The sequence below is a fragment of the Strongylocentrotus purpuratus genome, unplaced genomic scaffold (assembly GCF_000002235.5).
Source record: "Strongylocentrotus purpuratus isolate Spur 01 unplaced genomic scaffold, Spur_5.0 spur5_scaffold_11, whole genome shotgun sequence".
Classification (NCBI taxonomy): Eukaryota; Metazoa; Echinodermata; class Echinoidea; order Camarodonta; family Strongylocentrotidae; genus Strongylocentrotus; species Strongylocentrotus purpuratus.
In genome coordinates this window covers 21,734,055-21,754,787 of record NW_022145596.1, presented here as the reverse complement: position 1 = coordinate 21,754,787, position 20,733 = coordinate 21,734,055, and the positions used below count along the sequence as shown (strand labels likewise).

Sequence of the window (20,733 nt, the reverse complement as noted above, 5' to 3'; positions counted from 1 at the left end):
GCAATCCTCTGTACAGAATGAAGATGGGCTAAAACTCCCAACTGCACAAATTGGCAGTTCAGTGTCCAGTGTGACTTCTGGACACCAGAGAGCAGTCTTGCCTGTACGGTTCGAACTGACATCATCTGGGATAGTACTTAAACCAGGGGTAGAAGCTCCAGCAACTGCAGCAGCTCCAGTCTCTTCAAAAGGGACAGAACCCAGTGTTCAGCTTAATGTGGCTCGGCAAGCACTTCAGAACTTGATTGAAAAGGAAATTTCAACAGCAGTACCAGCCAAGACTTGTCTAGTAAAACCGCGAGTTAAATCAAATACCTGTGTTCCATTGGCAACTTCTTCCAAGAAACATGATGCAGCTGCCAGTTTGCAGGAACAGGAGCATAGTGCCACAAAGTCTGTCATCCAAGTTTGTTCACCCTCTGAATCTGCAAGCCATGAGGATAAAGAAGAAATCGATTCTGCAACCAGCAAGGCAATTCTGGTCCCTGGATCTAGCCCTGGGAAAGCATATGCTGCCTCCAATATACATGATAAATCACAATCCGTGTCTGACAGTGGGATGGAAACTTCTAAGAAATTGTCTTCCTCTCTACCAGGGTTTGATAAGTTGTCAGAGATTGTAAGACGAACTTCTGTTGATGATGATGATGGATTAAGTCCAGTAAAGAAACTAACCCGGAATGTTTCAGATTGGTTGCACAATCCAAAGATCCAGAAGCCATGGGAACTGCAAAATTACACAGGAGTGAAAGGTCCTTGGTTCACTACAGAAAATGAAGGTGTTAAGGTAGTTCTTCAGAGAAACAAAGATAAAAGATCCCCGTTTGGAAAAGGAGGCAAATCCCCGATTAAACCAACGCCACAGACAACTTCAAAAAGACCCTCAACATCACCATCACCAGTCCTGTCTCCCAGGAAATCTGCAAAGGGTGAAAAGACAGCTTTCCAAAACACAATGGACAATGATCCAGACTCTTGTGAAGGAAAAAGTTTGGCCAAAGATGAAGGAGAGGCATCTGAAAATGTTCATTTTGTTGCAATGGAGCATAATAAGAAAGCAGAAACACCTGTAAATGAGATCTTTCAAACATCAGAAGAGTCTGTTGAGGATAAAGCGGAGCCCTTCCAAGAGCTAATAACAAGAACTGAACATTTGAATAAAGAGAACCAGTATAATCTCTCTGAAACTATTGATCTTCTGTTAGACAGCAATGCCATTAGTATTGTCTCTACCTGTAATAGTCAGATCGATAATAAACCTGAGAAAGGAGCTTCCAAAACTCTTGTTGACACCTCTAACAATTCTGAAATAAATGAGAAGACAGATATTGGTGGACTAAGTGAACAACAAAGTAAATTAATATCTTCTGGGGATCTGATCCACCTAAAGCTGTATCTCCTTCACCAGATGCTAATATTGATGATGAAATGGATGCAGAAGGAGAGATTGGCATTGCGGATGCAGAAGGAACTCTCGGTATTGAACACTTTGCAAGGTTTAGTGAAGAGGATGCTTACAGACCCTTGGATGTTGACGAGGAAGTGCCATGTTCCTTTGACTTGCCTGCAGACTGCAATGATGATGACAACTCCTCTGTTGCATCCCTGAAAATTTATGAAGGCATTACTAATGATATATCCAATGCCGACTTGGGGATGAGCACATCATTACCCAAGGACCATATTCAGGAAACTTCAGAAACCCCTGAAGCGAAAGGAGATACTCAGGAAAATCTACCATCGCCAGCAGCTAGCAAAGATAGGGTATGCACAGACTTGACTGACCCACCACAAAAGGACTCCCGAAGCTCAAAAGACGAGTCCAACTATGATGCAGGGATCCTTCTTCATACTGAAAACACACCAGAAGTTCCAGTTGTGGGAGAGTCATTAGACACCCTCATGTCAACTCCTGTCATACCTGAGCATGTGCCAGAGAATCAGCCATCATTGGCTGAGGATATTATCCAAACAGAAACCACCCCCATGAGAAACCCAACTGTTCATCCAAAGAAGTCACTAATTATGAACATCAAATTTGTAGCTACCAGTAACGAGAACTGCACTTCTCCAATATGTTCGTCTCCATCATCAGAAGTTCTTTCAGAGAACACACAAGATGGATCACCAACCCCAGTCAAAGACAATGATCCATCAGATGCCGGTCTGTCAGATACAGATAACTTCACTTCTCCAATATGTACGCCTCCAGTATGCCCATCACCCATATGTACGTCTCCATCGTCAGAAGTTCTTTCAGAGAACACACAAGATGGATCACCAACCCCAGTCAAAGACAATGATCTATCAGATGCCGGTCCGTCAGAAACAGATAACTTCACTTCTACGATATGTACGCCTCCAGTATGCCCATCACCCATATGCATGTCTCCATCGTCAGAAGTTCTTTCAGAGAACACTCAAGACAGATCACCAACCTTAATCCAAGACAGTGATCCATCAGATACAGAGGTAGATGTTGTCAACACAGACGATGATGATGAGGATGTCGATGTTGAATCTGTTGTTGGCGTCACTCCAGCTTTCCAAAACTTAAACCCGTATTCCTCTCTCAGAAACATAACTTCAAGACTCTCAAGTACCCTGCGAAAGGAACAGGCGATGGACATGGAACAAACGAAGATCAAACCCAAGTCATCCAGTAACCTGCGAAAGGAACAGGCGATGGACATGGAACAAAAGAAGATCAAACCCAACTCATCCAGTAACCTGCGAAAGGAACAGGCGATGGACATGGAACAAAAGAAGATCAAACCCAACTCATCCAGTAACCCGCCATTTAAACTTTCAATTGGACATAGCTTTGGCTCTCCAACGCACATTAAAAAACATAAATCATCAAGTGTCTACCGTGCGCCCATGAAAATTAATTCGCAGGTATCAGCAATTGCTCCGGTCAAGCACAAGAAGAAAAAGTCCAAGAGAAAATCTCCAGTTTGCCCAGCGAAGCAGTGGGATTCTCCTCATTATCGGGTGGTTTACACCGAACAACCTTTAGTGGTGAGTTTACTGAATGCATTCAATTTTGTTTCCTTTCCTCTGAAAATGTTTTATTTAACAAGTTACAATGAATCAAATTATTTATTCAATCTTTTTTTTTAAATAAACAATATTGATAAGGATCAATGTGTTGGAAAGGATTGCATTATCTTCTTTTTTCCTGAAAATTTAGATATTATTTTCTTCTATAATTATTTTCCCATGCACTCATACTTCATTAGTTCAGAGGTACATATTTGCATCCTAGAAAAAACAAAACCCCCCCCCCCCCCCAAAAAAAAAAAAAAAAAAAATCATTGTGATTGACCAGCTGTATGAAATTATTCTTTTTAATTTATAATAAGTACAAGTAATGAGCTTTCAATTGATACATTGATCGAATTAATCCATACATGCTTCATTGAGCAACATTATTTTGAAAATATCATGTTCAAATTCTTTTGTACCAGACTTTGGTATTCTAACAGAAAAACACAAAAATCTCTTTGCTTAAAATTGATTAGATGAAGCATGACTGTAGCAAGAGATGAACAGACCTGTTAATGTTAACATTTCAATTTCAAATTATCCATTTTAAAACCTGGCTTATAATCCCTAAAATAACAATAATAATTTTCCGTTTCCAATCCGTCTTCTGTCACCCACCGCTCTCTACTTTCGCTGTTACAACGAAATGTTTTGTGTTAACTCACCCAACCATTGAGTCCATTATTAGCTGCTAGGTCAGGAAACCTGAATTGCTTCTTAAATATACACTTATTTGGGCAGAAAGTAAGCATGTTTTCATTTTACTTGTTCACTGGCATACATCATTATTTTTAATGCATAAGGTGTCATAGGTGCGAGAAAGTATTGAATTTTTATATGATTTTTTTTTTTTTTTTTTTTTTTTAAATACTATAATTACTTTTTTTAAATGATTTTGTAGCACCAATTTCCATTATTTTGATTCAATCATGTGTGAATTATCAATGATAAGTAGTGCATCAAATGAAAGAAGAGAAACTGAGCTTTTAATACACATGAATTATCCTATCAGTATCAATGAAATTAATAATGATACAAAATTTCTGCGCTGTAATCCAGCTACCGTTTTTCTAGGACACCCTGTTTAGTATTTGCAGTCAAATTGCGTAAACAGTTTACTTATGTGATAATAATATGTTTGTGTTAATATTGTGATTGAGAAACATATTTATAATGTCTTTGTCTTTTAGATACAGGAAGAGAAGGAGGAGGAGGAGGAGGTTAATGAACGAATGGTAAGTAAGTTATAAGATTGTGATATACAGTTAATTCTGCATAACTAAAAGTCGCACAAGTCAAATTCCCCCAAAGTCAAATCAATTTTTTGAACAAACTATGCAAAACGTGTGTTATTTACACTTTTTAAAGGGATCCGGTCACTTTGTCTCAGATTCTGAAACAAAATTCTGGATTTAGCTCATGCTGCAATGATAATTATAAACCTTTTGGTCAGTCAGAAACCCTATGACTTTTACAAGCCGATCGCCTGTCTGATTATGAAGATATTTATGATTGGAATTACAAGTTTTGAAAACCGTTTGCCAAATGGTTTTCATAACACTACAGTCTATTGGGGAAAACCGGTCACTCAAAGATTTTTACTTTTTTGAGGCACTTCTTGATAATTTTGAAGTGCAATCTTTTAATGACTTCAATATTACACCATATCACAGACACTGATAACAAGTAGGGCCGTGTATCTCAGATTTGACATTGTTACACGATCCCTTTAAGTTGAATATTGCATTTGTAATTCAAACTATTTTGTTAAGTCCCAACAGATTTGACTTCTGCAGAGTTAACTTTAGCCCACCCCAGAATTTAATTTTTTAATTGATGGCCAGATAGTAGCATGAAAGAAAATTAATATGCACATATACTGAAGCTTTCCATCTCACTCTCTTTAGAATATGTGACAAAAATCGGTAGGAACGGAAAAAAATTGCAACCAAATATCTTTGACCGGAAAGAAAATGCACCAAAGTAAACCAAAAACAAAAATCCCATTCTGTGGGCATAGATTAGGGTAGGTGAGTTGGGAATAAGTTGTGAGATAAATGCTTACAAAATACGGTAATGCACAGAGTAGGTCAAAGTTGAAGGGTCAAATAATAGATTGTTATTTATGTTAAACTGCTTGCCCTTGAATGCCTGCATGGATTTTTCAACAAATAATGTGTTCAGTGGACATGGGAGTAGTAATTGACATATTTTATTCATATGAAAAGCTTACATGTCCCTCTGTTCAGCCTACACCCAATAACATTTAGTTATTCAGAGATAAACGGCTGAGAGAAATTAATAATCAAAACAATGAAAGAAAAAAGTTGGCAGTCATTATCCAGAGAAATTTCTGTATTGTTCATCTTACCGGTCCTTGGGACAAAATTAACTATAAAGGTTTCAAAGAAAAAATTGCCACAGAGATATTTCTACAAAACGTTAAATGACACTTTGCATTGACAATAATAAAGATAAGAAACTGGAGATGCATTTTTAAGGGAAAAAATTAACCTGTACACAATGTTATAATAATGTGGATGGCATGAAAACTCTACAATGTGATCTTAAAATAACATTCTAAACATAACAGGAAATAATTCTTTCTTTGAATTGTCGTGCGTTAAACTGGCACATTTCTTTTTTTTATTTCACTGTCTGGCATTTGTATGCAGCGTTTGTGTTTATTTCATTTGTTATTGTTTTGGGTATTTTACAGAATGTGAACATAGTGATTCCTCTTTTCATTTATGATTTTTTTTTTCTTCAGAATTATGAAAAATGTCCTATGCGTATAATATTACTGCATGCACTAAAGACAATTTGATATTTGATTGAAATGTAGATATTTGTATGTACCTCATTCAGACCCCATCATCATCCATGTCTCGAATGTGGATTAAATTGGATTTCTATGACTCCTATTTTAACAGAGCAATCACAACCATTTGGAGCGCCTACGAAGGGAGGAACTTCGGAAGACATTCCTTGGGCTCAGCGACGCCGTTCGTGGATCAAAAGAGCATGAAGTATCAGCTGAGCATGGATTAGCCCACAAGAGAGTTCCCCCTAAGATTCATATCTTGAAGCAGGTACGTCATACAACAGCAACAACAAAACAACTACAACACTACCAAAATATTAACAACAACATCAGCAATAATAATATTAATAATTAATACCTCGCTGATGAAGTCGGAGGGGAAAGATAGAATATAGCTGCCATTTTCTTACGTTCGTAACAAATCTAGTTTCCATTCAATAACTTTAGTAATGATTGATGGATTTTAATGAAATTTGATATGAAGGTACGTGGTATCAAAACACAGCCTAAATTCAATTTCCGAGTATGTAGGTCAAAGGTCATAGCTCATTAAATATGTGAGCAAATCCAGTTTCCATTCATTACTTTAGTAACATTGACGGATTTTATGAAATTTGATATGGAGGTACATGGTATCAAAACACAGCCTAAGTTAGATTTCCGAGTAAGTACGTCGAAGCTCGTTAAATATGTGAAAATACCTAATTATTTATGCGAAAAGTTAAACGAACAGCAATTTGTAGTACTTGCTGGAAGAGTCCAACACTCATTCCTTGACCAAACTAATCATTCTAATCTTCTGATCTTTTTTTCTCTCTGTTCCAGGCTGTTGCAGAGATTAAGAAACTGACAATTATCGAGAAAGAACTACTGATGGAAAAAGAAATTTTCCAGAAACAGCAGAGACGACTTGTCTATGTCCATAGCAACCTCCTTCGTGAGTACCTTTATTCTTGGAAGAAAACAAATATTTATTTAAGATCTTTGACATATTGTGTTTGTATCATAGTTTGCTGATGATATGTACTTGAACTGCCAATTTAGGATATCGTAATGATCAATCTTCTTGCAATTTCATTATGTATGCACTATGCAAAATAGCTTGTGGTCGTATTATCATTAGAACCAACAGATGGATTACTATCAAACTCAGGACATGGATGTATCTTGCAGAGCCATGTATATGAAAAATAGTTTGTAATCACAATATTCTGAGAACCTGCTAATGGATTACAATCAAACTTGAATTTTAAAAATTGCATCTGTTTTGGTTTGTAAAATCGCTTTATGGCGGAGGCATCATTTTCGACTGCACGCAGTCAATGATCCATCTAGTTGTTCTTGAGTTAAGTTGGCAAAATGAACTGACTTTCTTTTTTTCCCCTTTTTTAATTAACTAAACCTTGACCACCAGGGCTAAGCTCTTTAATTGTTTGTGAACGACATGTAGAGTTTAAAGAACATTTGAATAGGCTGACTAATATTAGACAGGCTCTGCAACCATATAATTTTTTGATCCAGAACACTTTGAGTGGTTAGGGTGATAACTTAGGCTTCTACCAACCTTCATAATTTTCTGTATAAGCTGTTATTTTTGCGAGGGTTTTATTTTTCGCGAATTGCATATTATCGCAAATTTATCAATACGTGAAAATATTGGCACCTCATCTTTCCAGAGCGCGAAAATATCAGCATAAAATTACGTGCATGCATCCTCTCGATCGCTAGCCACTTAACTGCATTGGTCTTATGTTCGTAATGCAATGCTGTCACCTCCTGCCCTGCGCGTTCCTTCTCTCCCCACGCCTATATTGCACAGATTGCAGGACGCACGCCTATTACATGTATCTTCGTACAGTACCATGGGCTGCCGAAACTTGTGTGTGTACTTGCGTGACCGAGTCTGTGTGTGTTTTGGTTGGCGTGAGAAAATTTGTGAATACTTCATACCCATTCATTAATTTTGCTGTTTGCTATTCGCAAGCTTTCATCAACTCCTGAGGATTTTGTCAGGGCAAATGATTCTCACACAGTTTCTTGCTGTTTGGTGCCTCAAGATCATTTGAGTGAGGATACGCAATAGTGAATAGCCAGAGTTTTTGTCACCTTCATGTATCTTGGCTCTATTGATATCAAGGCAGCAGACAGCAAGAAACTGGGTGAAGAATTAGTTGGCTTCAGAAATTCCACAGGAGTGGATGAAAGCTCACCTGCATACTATATGTTAAGCCTAAGTTACTTGTCTTGTCATTTTCTACTCTTAGTGTAATTATGACGAATATCACTACTCCACATAACCAGCAGAAAGTTTAAATTCATATCGTGAATGATATAATAGTTTATAACCATTACTTCATAATAATTTCAGACATATTCCTATTTCTTCGGCAGATGACTTGATTGTAGATTACAAACTTACTTACGTTTTTTCAATGATAGGGCAGTTCACAACTGTATGGGATGAATCAGTTCAAATAAATTTATACTTTTTTTTTCCCCTCAGATCATGCAAGGTGTAATGGACAGATCATCTTTCCTGAAGGCTCCAGACTTGCTGAATCGATGGACAGGATAAGGGCTGGTCTGAGCAAACGCAATCCGGCTGTTCCTCCAGAAAGCAAGCATATCCAAGATTCTTCAACAGATCTGCAAGGCAAGGGCAGGGTGAGAAAAGCCCCCAAGAACTGGGAGCAGACACTTGGTAGTCACATCACAAAGAAGGATTCCAGTGCAGAGAGGAGTGCTAATCCTTCCCTTGTCTTCAAGAAGAAAAAAAGCAAACACATTTCTGCTACATCTTTTGGAAGCAAGGATATTCAAGATTCCTCAGCAGACCTGACATGCATGGGCAAGGAGAGAAAAGCATCAAAGACTTTTGAGCAGTTTCTTGACAGTCGCATCACAAAGAAGGATTCCCGTACAGAGAGAAGTAGCGACGCTTACGGTGACTTCAAGAAGAAAAAGAGCAAGAAGAAAAGTCACAACCGTCACTCGGACAAGACATCAAGTAGCTCTCTAAAGACAGCCTTTGGTCCTTATCCCCAACCAAAGATCCACCAGGGTTCAATAAGTATCTGAATTATATGCCTCTAACAAAGAAAGACCTCAAGACATCTCTCAGTAAATCACAGAAAGAAGATCAGGAAAGTACCATAGACTTATCCGTGCCCTCTGGTTCCGGACCGTTGTCACATGGCAGATATGGGGTTTACAGCAGCACGGGGGATCACGACAGCTCTTCCAATGAAGAGGAATCTTTGCCGATTGATTGCTACGTGTCCAGCAGTGACGAGCCATGGGAGGATGATGAGGGTGAGGAAGATTATGGGATGGATTACGATGAAGAGCCATACAGCGATGACGGCTTCATTCCTGAGAGTGAGGATGAGGACACTGCCAACAACAAGAGTTTGGAGAAGAGCGGAGCTTTCGGTTCTGATGGCGACAAGAAAAAGGGGGAGTCTGAACAGGACATTGTTACCATCAACATTGATCTCGATGATTTTGAGCAAGAAAATGTAGAGAGCAGGAGCGATTCAGAATCAAGCGCAGAGTTCACAGGTATGAAGAGAGTAATGCCAAAGGTCAAACAAATGTCTCACAGAAAAGAAAAAAGTTATGCAGAGAGTGCAGATTCTGATGACGATGTGTTAGTCATAGCAGAAGAGGCCGGTAGCACCAATGATAAGCTGAAAAAGAAGGAGAATGAAAGAGGGACATCAAAGAGTCTGGACGGTAGAACTGTGTTGGAAGGACGTGGCAGCCAAAATGTAGCCAAGAAACAATCCAAAACGGACAGGGGGGCCAGGAAGGTTAGTTCCATTCCTTCAGTGTCTCAGTGCACACTAGTCAGTAAAACAAGCCAAGACTCTTCTCAAAGTACTCAACCTATCGAACCTCAAGGAGAAGGATCAGGTGTGAAACAAAACAAAGCCCCTCTGGTGAATGTTATAGATGAAATTATGAACAGGTTGACAGGGGGTACTCTAAGCAGTGGTAACAGTTCGGCAGGAGAGAACACTGATGAAGCCCTGGGGCCTAGTAGAGTTGGATTTGATGTCTCAGCTTCTAATTCAGATGACAGAGAGAAAGGACCACAGAAGTTACTCAACAAATCATCCACTTCATCTGTAAAACTAACAGAAACAGACAGCATCCAGAGTAAAGACGGGCAGAGTTTAGCAGTATCCTTGAAACCCAAGGGAGATGTTTCTAGTTCTGGCAACCTAATTTCCACAGCAGTTGGACTTGCGTCAAACAGCATCCACCGTAAAGAAAACTATGTTTCAGAAACGTCCTTGAAGCACAATGATGACGAACATCCCAGTGGTGTCACCTTGCATGACTCTGATTCTAGTTCTGCTGATGATGTCGATAATCAAGAAAGTACATCTGCCCTGACAGCCACTGCTGCAAACAGCATTCAACATGAAGAAGGGTCGGATACAGGTCTATACCTGAAGCAGAAAGAACATGCTCAAGCAAGAGCTGTCATTTTAGATGATTCTGAGGATAGTTCCGTTGATGAATTGGATGGTCAACAAAGCACAAGAGCCTCAACAGCCATGTCATTGAATGATAGCTATCATGAAAAGGAGAACAGTTCACCCGTGGGGGAAAAAGAAAGTGTAGCCTCCACCTCACGCTCTAAATCTACCGCAAGTGTATCAAATGACTTGCAACGTGCAGAAGAGAAGAATTCAGCAGTGACCTTGCAGAAGAAAACTGGCCCATTGCAGATGACGGGTGCCCTGGCTGATCTGATATCAAGCATCAAAACCAGAGTCGAAAACGACGATTCGATTGATTCATCTGATGACAGTGAAAGTGAAGAGGAGGAGGAAGATGAAGACAGTGATGATGGCAGTAATGACAAAGAGAGCAGTGATGAAGAGGAGATGGAAGTGGAGAAAGAAGAAGATAATGTTGCGGAGTATGGCAGCAGTAGCAATGACTCTGAGAGCAAGCAGCAAGATATCACTGACAGCAACAAAGATGATCAATTACATGCCTCAGAAGAGAGAGACCAAAGTGGTAAGAAGCCTGAAGGCAGTTCAGTGGACCAACATATTCCTGAATCATTTAACTCTGCTGTGAGGAACAAAGAGGAAGTGGAGCATCCCAAAGACACCTCTGCTGATGAAGCTGCTAAGGATCATTTATTTGTTGGTGAGGGGAAGGATCAGGGAACTTCGAAGCAAGGTCAAAGTTCAATTGGTGATGGCTCCACTGGTCCACCCTCCTTGCAAAGGCTTTTGAAGGAGAAAAAGAGATTCAAGATGGCTTTTCTGTCGGGGAAGATGTGACCGATGACGATGCAGCTTGTCTATCCTATGCTGCGATGGGGAACGACGAAGACCACGACGAGGCACTCTTCGATGCAGGAGACCAGTCCCCGCCTTCCAGCCCCATATCCTTGGACATGAATATCGCCTCTGACGATGATATCGAAGACACTGCGGATGAAGACCCCTGTGCCCCTGGTCTCCAACCCCCAAGAACGTCATCCATTGCTGGAACCTCCACCGATGAAACAAAATCAAGACCACAAGAGATGTCCTCCAGAGCTGAACCCTCTTCATTGTCCCTGCAGGATTCGACCCTGGATGAAGCCATTTCATTCCTGGATATTGAGAAAAACTCTGACGGTACCTTGAATGTTCTCCTCAAAGGGGACTATGATGATGAGAAACTAGATGAACTGTTTGAAAAACCTGGGGTCATGGATTATATAATGACAGCAGCTGCCAAGAAACCCTGAATTGACAGGTGGTTTCAGTTTTATTCTACTTTTCTTTTTTCTTTTTTTTTTTACAACTGGAATAAGGTGTTTCCTAAAATTCAATAATTTCAAGAGAAGTATTAACGTTTGTTAATTGATAATCATACTTGTTGTAATTTTCTTTGAAACCAACTGTCCCTATTTCCATGCACCATTGGATAGATTTATGACAATTAAACTCTTTTATTTTCACTTGAATATTCAAAATATTATTGGATATGAAGTAGAGTTATTTATGTGATGCAGGCTATAACATAAAAAGATATAGCAGTTCCAAAAATAAGCATTAGTACAGGTGCCACTACCCAGTCAACCCAACCCCCTCCCCCTCCCCCCCCACCCCCCCTCCCCCCCCCCCCCCCCCCCCCCCCCCCCAAGTAGCCCAGGATGACAAATTACAGAAAATATGACATTATTTTCTTTTTCAGTCTGCTGAAAAGTTTGATTTTGACAATTTCAGCGATTGCCCGGATGGCTGAGATAAAAATATATACAATTGCCCAGATATCATTTCTATGGTGCTGAAATTGAAAATATGACAACAGGTTGAACTCCTACACAAGAGTAAAGTGGTATGGTAAAAATCCTGTATTTATATAGTTTGCAGTGACATATAGTCATTGATGATTATTTTTTATTTTTTTGCTATGATATGTTCATGTGTATAGTATCTTTTATAACAAAGCAATCATGGAGATAACCTTAGGACATTCGAGAAATACCAATTCAGCCCTGCTTTCCAACGACCCCTAAGTTTACCCAACAGATGTTCTGTCACTATAGTAAGTAGTAAACAGTTATAAAGTCTTTCATTATAATCCAGCTGCACGTTATGCTGGGTTAAAATAACATTTAGTTAAATTTATCAGTGATCCTTAAGTTAAGTTCCTTATTTTAACAAATTAATAGTTGGTTCGGGGGGGGGGGGGGGGGGTTTATAAAGCTGTTCGTAAAGTTACGCATGACTTGTATATAGAGTGCCAGATAGGATGCCCAAAGTTTTTTCTGATATTTTTAAGAATGTTAATCTACATCTGCACACTTCAACTTTAGTTGATGTATTTAATAATGATTGAGCATCCCATTTGGCTTTTCATATACAAGTCGTTTGTAAAGTCATGCATAACTTTACGAACAGCTTTATGAAACACCCCCCAATTCAGTCTTTATTTACACTCTCATTAAAAACAAAATACATAGATGTATAAACAACAGAGCATCATCAATGAAGAGAACATTACATATCAATTAAAATTTTAAAAATAATGAAAATGAGGGGTCCACAAAAAAGAGCAAGTAGCATACACATGCAGCATGTTGAACCCGGAATTTACAATACATACATGATTATAACAAACGAACAAAATAAAATAAAAAATATTTGCCTAAGTAACCTCTCTGTTCCTTGCAGAATCTTGGAAGCGGTGATGGAGATAAATCATGCGATTGTAATTTATGATATTCATGTGTGTCATATTTCTCTAGTGCATGTAGAGAAAGAATCTATATGTCGTACATTTTCTACTTGTTATCTCCACTTTCAATCACCCCTCTTATCCAGTCGCTGTGCCACAATGGATGTTTTTTCATTTTCTTCCAATTCTAAAGTTTTTCCCCCATCCCCACCCTGTTGACTATTATTTTATTGATATGTTTTCTTTGGGGTACCTGTATTTCGTCCTTCGACTGACAGAAGGCCATAAGCATTTTGCACCGTCCAGTTAAACAGGGACATGCACTATTACGTATAGCAGAAGGTTGTAACATTTTTTTAGATGTCATTATTCAATGCGATACTGCTCAAATTAGGTAGCGGTAGTTGTCCATTTTCTCATCTTTTTTGTATAAGTCGATATGGAGAGGAATCCCTATCAACATGCATAGAGCACTTCTACCTTAGAAATGAGTTGTCAGAAATTTGATTTGTGGCATGTGTGCATACTAACGGCTTTCTGCCAGCAACATTGGTCAACGATCTTTTGTTGTTGATGTTTTATTTCCATAACATAGAATGAAGAGACGATCAATAGAGAAGGGATTATTGTTAAGTAACCTAGCTGTAGGTGCATGTATTTTGAAAAAGATTGATTGTGTGTAAACCAATAATCCATGTACTGTAAAAGCAACACTAGTAAGATTTAAATAGCAGAACGAGGGTGTTATTTTGTAAACTACATGTGTGTATTTCATTTTTACATTTCAGTAAAGGTATTGTAATGGTTTCAACAAATTTAAACTATGGTACACCCCATTACTAGTGTTTACAGAGATATCTTTTTGAATCAGATGTGTGCAGCTATCTATGTACTACAGTCAAAGACCAGTCATAAGTGGTATTTGTTGCGACAGTTGAGTATTTCTGCAAAACGTCTATTTCTGTAAAGCATCGGATAAAAACAGTTTTGAGAATAGCACCCATTAAATCCCCACTGCACTAGTTTGGCCAGGAGGGATTAGACCTCCCTGCATGGTCACTGATAGGTGGTTATCTCATCAAATCAGCTCCCAATTAACATAAGAAAAGGAGGATCATGGGGGACCAATCGTCATCGATTAGGCATTGTTTGCTATATAGAGGGCGCAAGTAGCTATCAGTAGTGTAGTGAGGCTTCAATTTTTTTAATATAATTATATGTGGATGTGTCCTTGGAATTAGTGTATTGTGATTTGAAGCATCTGTTTAAGAAGTAAGAATGAAAATCTCATGTCATTGCTAATCTTGTAAGGCCGAATATAAAATGCAAACTATGTCATCTGCAGTTAATTGTCGCCAGCATACCATCTTTTGCTCCGCAGAATGGTAAAAATTGATGCCTGTTCAACAGATGTATATTTGGAAGATAAAAATGCAACTAATGACCATATTGCACATTTCATGTTAGACAGAAATAACCATCTGGTATGGGTAATTCTTTAATAAAACTGACATTTGTCAAGGCGGTCAGAGGAGCCAGATGTAGTCTCAGCAGAACAACCATCGATATGGGAGATGAAGCTTCTGGTTTAATTTCATGTGTGCTGCCCTCCTCAGTTCAAACATTGTCGAAATTGTGAAAAGTGATGACATCACTGCGGCGAACAAAACAAGAAAGTCTTAAATTTCACACAATTTGTCGTTAGCACTCTTCTGCTGGGCACAGAGTGATATACATGTATGTGAAAGGGAAGGTATGTAAATGTTAATGCTTCTTGAGCTACAACATCCTTGCAGCTTTAAAATTAAGTTGTTAAAAACAATGCTAATATTTCAATTGTTTTTATTTTATATTGTATGACTGATATTTCTGTTGATGAAGTCCATTTTCCCCTATTATTTTTGGAGAAAGTGGAAGAGGGCATTATTTGACTGATATTATTTTTTTTATATACACAATCGTGTTTTGAATTCACAATTTCAACGAGTGCATTTTTTAGTGCAGTGAACCATGATATTTCTCATTTTGCAAATGATTGGATATCAGATTTGATAAGTTTTAGTTTTGTTCCTCAAGATTTTTGATTAAAGTACATGTATATATATTTTTGCTCACATTATGTAGCATTGTATTTTTGCTAATTATCAGCATACATATTGAAGTAAATGGCGAGTTACAATATGACAATAGCACATGTGAAGCGATGTCAAAAAAATATTGTATCGATTCTTTTTTTTATTTTTATGTACTTTCTGTATACAATTGTAAATTGCTTGCATTCTCAATCATTGCAGAGTTGAAAAGCAGTACTAAATGATTCATTTGAAATTTGCTTTGTTGTAAAGACTATCAAATTATTTTGCGGGTATGCAAATTGTTTCAAGCTCTACTTATGAGATTACCTTTGATTTACTTTTGATTTGCATATTTTGTAGGAGGGCAGGACATTGAATAGTTGGAGCTCTGGTCAGCTTTTCACGAAACCGTCTTAAGTCTAAATACAAGTATAAGCACAAGTTCACCGACTATCCATTGGAATACATGTATGTGTACTAAGTTTAAAACGCATTTCAATGGGATGTCGGTGAACTTGTACTTATGACGGTTTCTTAAAGGGATGCCCTGAATATCATTAATGTTATTTTTGTAAATAGAGTTTTGTTTATTTTAGACTGCTTTTTCATGCTTCTATTCCCAGTAATCATTTGTTTAGAAAAATTATTTTTATTTGCTTACTTCTTTTGCTACAGAGCCGAACAAGCATCAAGTCGCCATGATCAAATTATTTTTTTAGTCAGAAGGATGTTAACTACTCTCCTTTAATACAAAGTCAGTGCCATTCTGTCTTAAACCATGTTCTGTGAAACAGGAAAAAATTCATTGGCATTTAGTCAAAACAATCATGTACTTTTCTTTGCTATGTCGTGTAAAACAACCATAGAAAAAAAAGCTGCCATACTACAATTTGTATATTTATCTATGTATTATCTCCCCAACATTTTAAATATATTTGTACAGAGACGTTTATCAAGGAGTATGTTGTATATATTGTTTTCAACAATAAAAGGTGATACACATGAATACTATGTACAAACTGATTTTGCATTCTTTGAGATATTATTGTATTATTCAATTCGAACCCCGTTTCTATCAATACTTTTTGTAAGGGGGAGTCCACCCTTATAGTAAGTTGGTTTTAATAAAAGCAGAAAAATGAGAGAAACAAATCAGTGAAGCTTAGCGCAATATCCAGGTGCGTACGCAGAAGGAAGGGGTTTTTTGGGTTGAACCCCCCCTTATTTTTTTTTTTTTTTTTAAATGATGGTAATAGGGGACCCCAAAAAACTGACCTTACCCCCCCCCCCCCCCAACATACAAAACGAAATATCGATCGGCCAAATTTTGAGACCCCCCCCCCCTCCCCGCTTATTCAGTGGCTGGCTGAGTTTTTAGAGAAATTTTTGGGACCCCCCCCCCCCTGATATTCAGCAGCTGGCTGAGTCGTTGCGAAATTTTCGGCCTGATTTTCAAATTTTAAACCCCCCCCCCCCCCCCCTCGAAATCAAATCCTGCGTACGTGCCTGTATCTGATTAAAATTGGAGAGTTGGAGATTTGATTCACACAGGAGTTGTTTTTAAAAAACTGTCGCAATAATTTTACATGTATTTAAAGTGAATGTTTTATTGAACATTTTCTTATGGGGAAAATATATTTTTTTTAAAGTTTAGTACAGGGCAAATGGGAGGGGACCTTTGGAGATAAGTCGTGGGGTTGCCAATTTGTGTTTGATTGATTGCACCTTCAAAAATGTATAAAATCTTATGAAACCAAAGCTAATATCAGGGTAGATTTCCCCTTAAAATTGAAGTGAGAATGTATTCATGAAACTATAACATTGCAGCTGAAGAGCTAAGATAACATAGAATGTGATGAGTGAAAAAGAAGGGAATAAGATACAGCGTGATATATTCGGGGGGGGGGGGGAGGAAAGTGAAAGATAAAATGAGTGAAATTGTGAGGTAAATATATTTATGCTCATTGGCGTAGAGAGGGGGAGGTGTTCAAACAACTCGCACCCCCTTGGCAAACGGGAGTGTTTAGGTGTTCAAACACCCTCCCCCCCCCCCTTGCCAAAAGGAGGGCGTTTTAGAATTTTAAAGACACCCTTTATCTGTGTTTTATCTATGCCCCCCAAAAAAGTGCTTACACCCCCCCCCCCTCCCTACCTCACGGCACCTCAGTGTTTGGCTTTTTTTAGCATTAAATCGGAAAAGGCTATATTTTCCACGTTTTCTTTTGATCCAACTTTAAATAGTGTTACACGGCATTATAGATGGAAAGTCGGAGTGAACATTTGGGGGAAATAAATCATATATCCATGACTCGTTGACCACGACATTAGTTGAGTTATACAAAGACAGTGATATTTGTTTGTGTGTTTGTTCGTCTGTCTGTCTGTCTCTTTGTTAGTTTTGATTAATTTTTAATTGAAAGAAAGAATTTAGAGGTGTTCAATTAAAGAGGAGCTAGGAAGTGTAAAAAAAAGCATAGAGGGCGCTATTCATATATTTTCATACAGCGCCATTGATATAGGGAGACTTATAGGAGTGAGAAGACATGAGCCCCTGAACGCTGGCGTACTGATGGGGGGAGAGGGGGGGGGGGGTATTTCTTATTCGATACCAGTGATTTACAAATGTTGCTGAAATGACATGGTTTTCCGGTATTTTTCTCAATTGTTTTGTAAGTCATACCTTTTTATGCGTTTGTTGGAAAATTAGAAATTCACAATTTTACAGTCGGGCGAAAAATATGCTTATTTAGAATACTCTTATGTCATGGTATGCAAAACGGCTTGGCTCGGAGGCTCGAGCCCCCCCCCTTCCCTTTTTGAAAAAGTATGTTAAGAGAAAAAGAAAGAAAGAGCCCTAAAGCGGTCCCCTGGATGCTCATCTGACCGTAATTAAATACCTAAAAAACCCGAGCTTCCGGGGGCTTTGCCCCCTGGCCCACCAAAGGCCCTGAGGCGGCCCCTGGATGCTCATCTGGCCATAGTTAAATATTAAAACCTCTGAACTTCCGGGGGCTCTGCCCCCTGGACCACATCAATGGCCTTAAAGAGGGCTACTGGATGCTCATCTAACCGTAATTAAATACCTAAAAAAAACCTGAGCTTCCGGGGGCTCTGCTCCCTGGACTCTCCGCCAATTAGGCCCGCCATGGCGCGCCATTGTCACAAATAAGGTATCTAAATATGCTTATCTGACCGTAATCTAATGCCTAAAAACCCTGAGCTTCCAGGGGCTAAGCCCCTTGACCCCCTACCGAGGCTTAGGCCCTGGTACCCACCCCACGTCAATTAACGCTCTATACCTGATCGTTAATACTCCACTTTGAAAAACGTTCCACGGGGCCTGCATGTAAAGAGTGGTGGTGATGCAGATTTTTCTTCTGCCCCGGCCCCCCCCCTTCCAAATGTTTTTGCTCATTACGTCACTGCCCCTGTAAGGTGAGCCCCCTGGAATGTTTGCCCCCCCCCCCCCCCCCCAACCCAACCCAAACTGCTTCCGGCGCGCCTGGTTATCTATATAAAGTAACGATTTACATATTATTACAAACTGTTTGATACGGTCAAAGAACCTGCATGTGGTTCTAATATCCCACTTTCCCTTTGTTTTCCTTCTTACCCCTAGTGAAGGAGAGTATGAAAACAGTAACAAACTCTTAGGTATCATATTCCAGAAACGCACAATGTAGCAAAAAAGAGTTGGAAGGCATGTCTGAAATAAAGGCCCTTCCGACTTTCTTGTCAACCATTTTTGGGGGTCTCAACTCTCAAGAACGTCAACCAACTTTCCAGACTTTTTTCATGATGTGTAAATACCAAACAAAATATGAAAAGAACATTACAGAAAAGAAATACAAACTATCGAGTCATCTTAACAAATGAACTACAGATAACTCCGAGTTTGTTAAACAGCTCCTAAATTGTTTGAATTGAAATATATTGTGTTTTGTTCTTTTTTGCTGTACCTCACTTCTTCAACATAGTAAATTTCGAACTTTTTTTGCAACTGCTGTTGTACGGCATTACCATATTATTTCATTATTTATTACAGTGGTAAATTTTGTTTTTCTATGTTCATTTTTTTTTAATCTGATAATTTTAATTTATTTGAAATGTTGTTGGGTCTGTCGTTATTTAATTGAGGGGGGGGGGGGTCATTTCAAAAATATCTCCCACATTTCAAAGGAGATTTGTTTTCAACATTTCGTCGTAAGTCAATAATATCATTTTAAACCGCTAGCTTTGGTGTAGCTCAGTTCCCCAAATTAAAGTCCAACTCCTCCTCTATCAGTTTCGCGGAGGTGTCACTTCTCAGGCTAATTAAATTGTTTGTTAAACTTGGTTGACACAACTTGAATCATGATAGTTCATTGGAAGAGCGCCTAAAATCAAAATCTGAGAAGGTTTCACCCCCCCCCCCCTGGCCTCCCTTTACGATGTACATAAAGACCTTAGTGAAAAAGTTTTAACTTTAGGCTACACATTGACAGATTAACTTAGTGCAATATTTTTCAACATGATAAAGGAATGGTGATCAAAAGTTCTCGGAAGTTCAACTGAGCATTGAAAAGCCCGTCTGCAAGGCCTAGGTCTACGTTGAGATCATATGACATGCCTTAATTTGTTCAGTGAAGATTGTTCATGATTTTAAAGAAGTATTCCTAATTTAAACAGACTCCGCCCTTTCAAAACAAAACCCCAAAATATGACAGTTTTAGTGAAAATTATTTTCTATGCCTAACTATTTTTGAAACAATTTTGTTTAAATTAAATTATCAAAAACACCCATTTTAACTAGTCAAAGATAGTTCATAACTAGGCCTATACTAAACAAGGAATTATAATTTTGCTCAAATTTCCAATTAAATTAAATCGCAAAGATATTCAATCTAAATGTGACGCTTATATAAGTGGGTTATGTACGGTGGATTCTTATTTAAAAAGAACAGAACATTGGTTAAAACCAGTCAATGTTCATTCACGTGTCAATAATAATTGTTATACGAAACGGTGTAAAAACAAATGGAATAAAACAAAATAATAATGTTAAAAACATGTAGCAGGAGAGAGAGAAATCTTTTTTGATTTTTAAAAAAAAAAATCCCTTTTCACTTGCGCCTTATATCAATCGTGTGGTATGTTGAAGATGAAGTTCAGTAATTATGGGCCCCGTATAGCTTGATTGATTCTTTTCGATTGGTTGCACATAGTGGTCAATTTAATAAATCGCAAAGAAAATATAGTGTTACAGTGCCCCGTCATGCGAATAATAGTGTGAAAGAAACTATCTGAAAGCGAATAAATTATTGGAAAGGTTTGATTATGAAACACACGAGAAGACAGCATTTTAAGAGCTATCTTTTTCAGATCTTTCTATAGTTTTATTCTTCCACATTAACATAAAAGCGAATGGAAAAACTCATCATTTCCCCCCACCTTTCCAAGAACTCAATTTTCCCTTTAATAAATCTCCATCTCATTCGGACTGCATCTTACCCTCAGCGCGCGGTATGCACGCGCGGTAATGGAACAGGTGGGTTATCTGTTCGCTGTGCATGCATCGCTCGCAAGTCGCAAACTGTGCTCATTGTACGA

The 20,733-nt window shown here is 38.5% G+C and overlaps 2 protein-coding genes across 2 annotated transcripts; both read left to right on the top strand.

Annotated features, from left to right (window-relative positions):
• The first annotated feature begins 1,357 nt into the window (after positions 1-1,357).
• LOC115922281 lies at positions 1,358-8,971 on the top strand. Its single transcript, XM_030980894.1, has 5 exons — positions 1,358-3,021; positions 4,239-4,283; positions 5,982-6,140; positions 6,698-6,809; positions 8,376-8,971. The coding sequence occupies exons 1-5, from the start codon at positions 1,429-1,431 to the stop codon at positions 8,948-8,950; spliced, it is 2,484 nt and encodes an 827-aa protein (XP_030836754.1). The 5' UTR covers positions 1,358-1,428; the 3' UTR covers positions 8,951-8,971.
• LOC115922112 (protein starmaker-like) lies at positions 8,956-11,178 on the top strand. Its single transcript, XM_030980191.1, has one exon. It carries the CDS (start codon positions 8,956-8,958, stop codon positions 11,176-11,178), a length of 2,223 nt encoding a protein of 740 aa, XP_030836051.1.
• Positions 11,179-20,733: the final 9,555 nt, after the last annotated feature.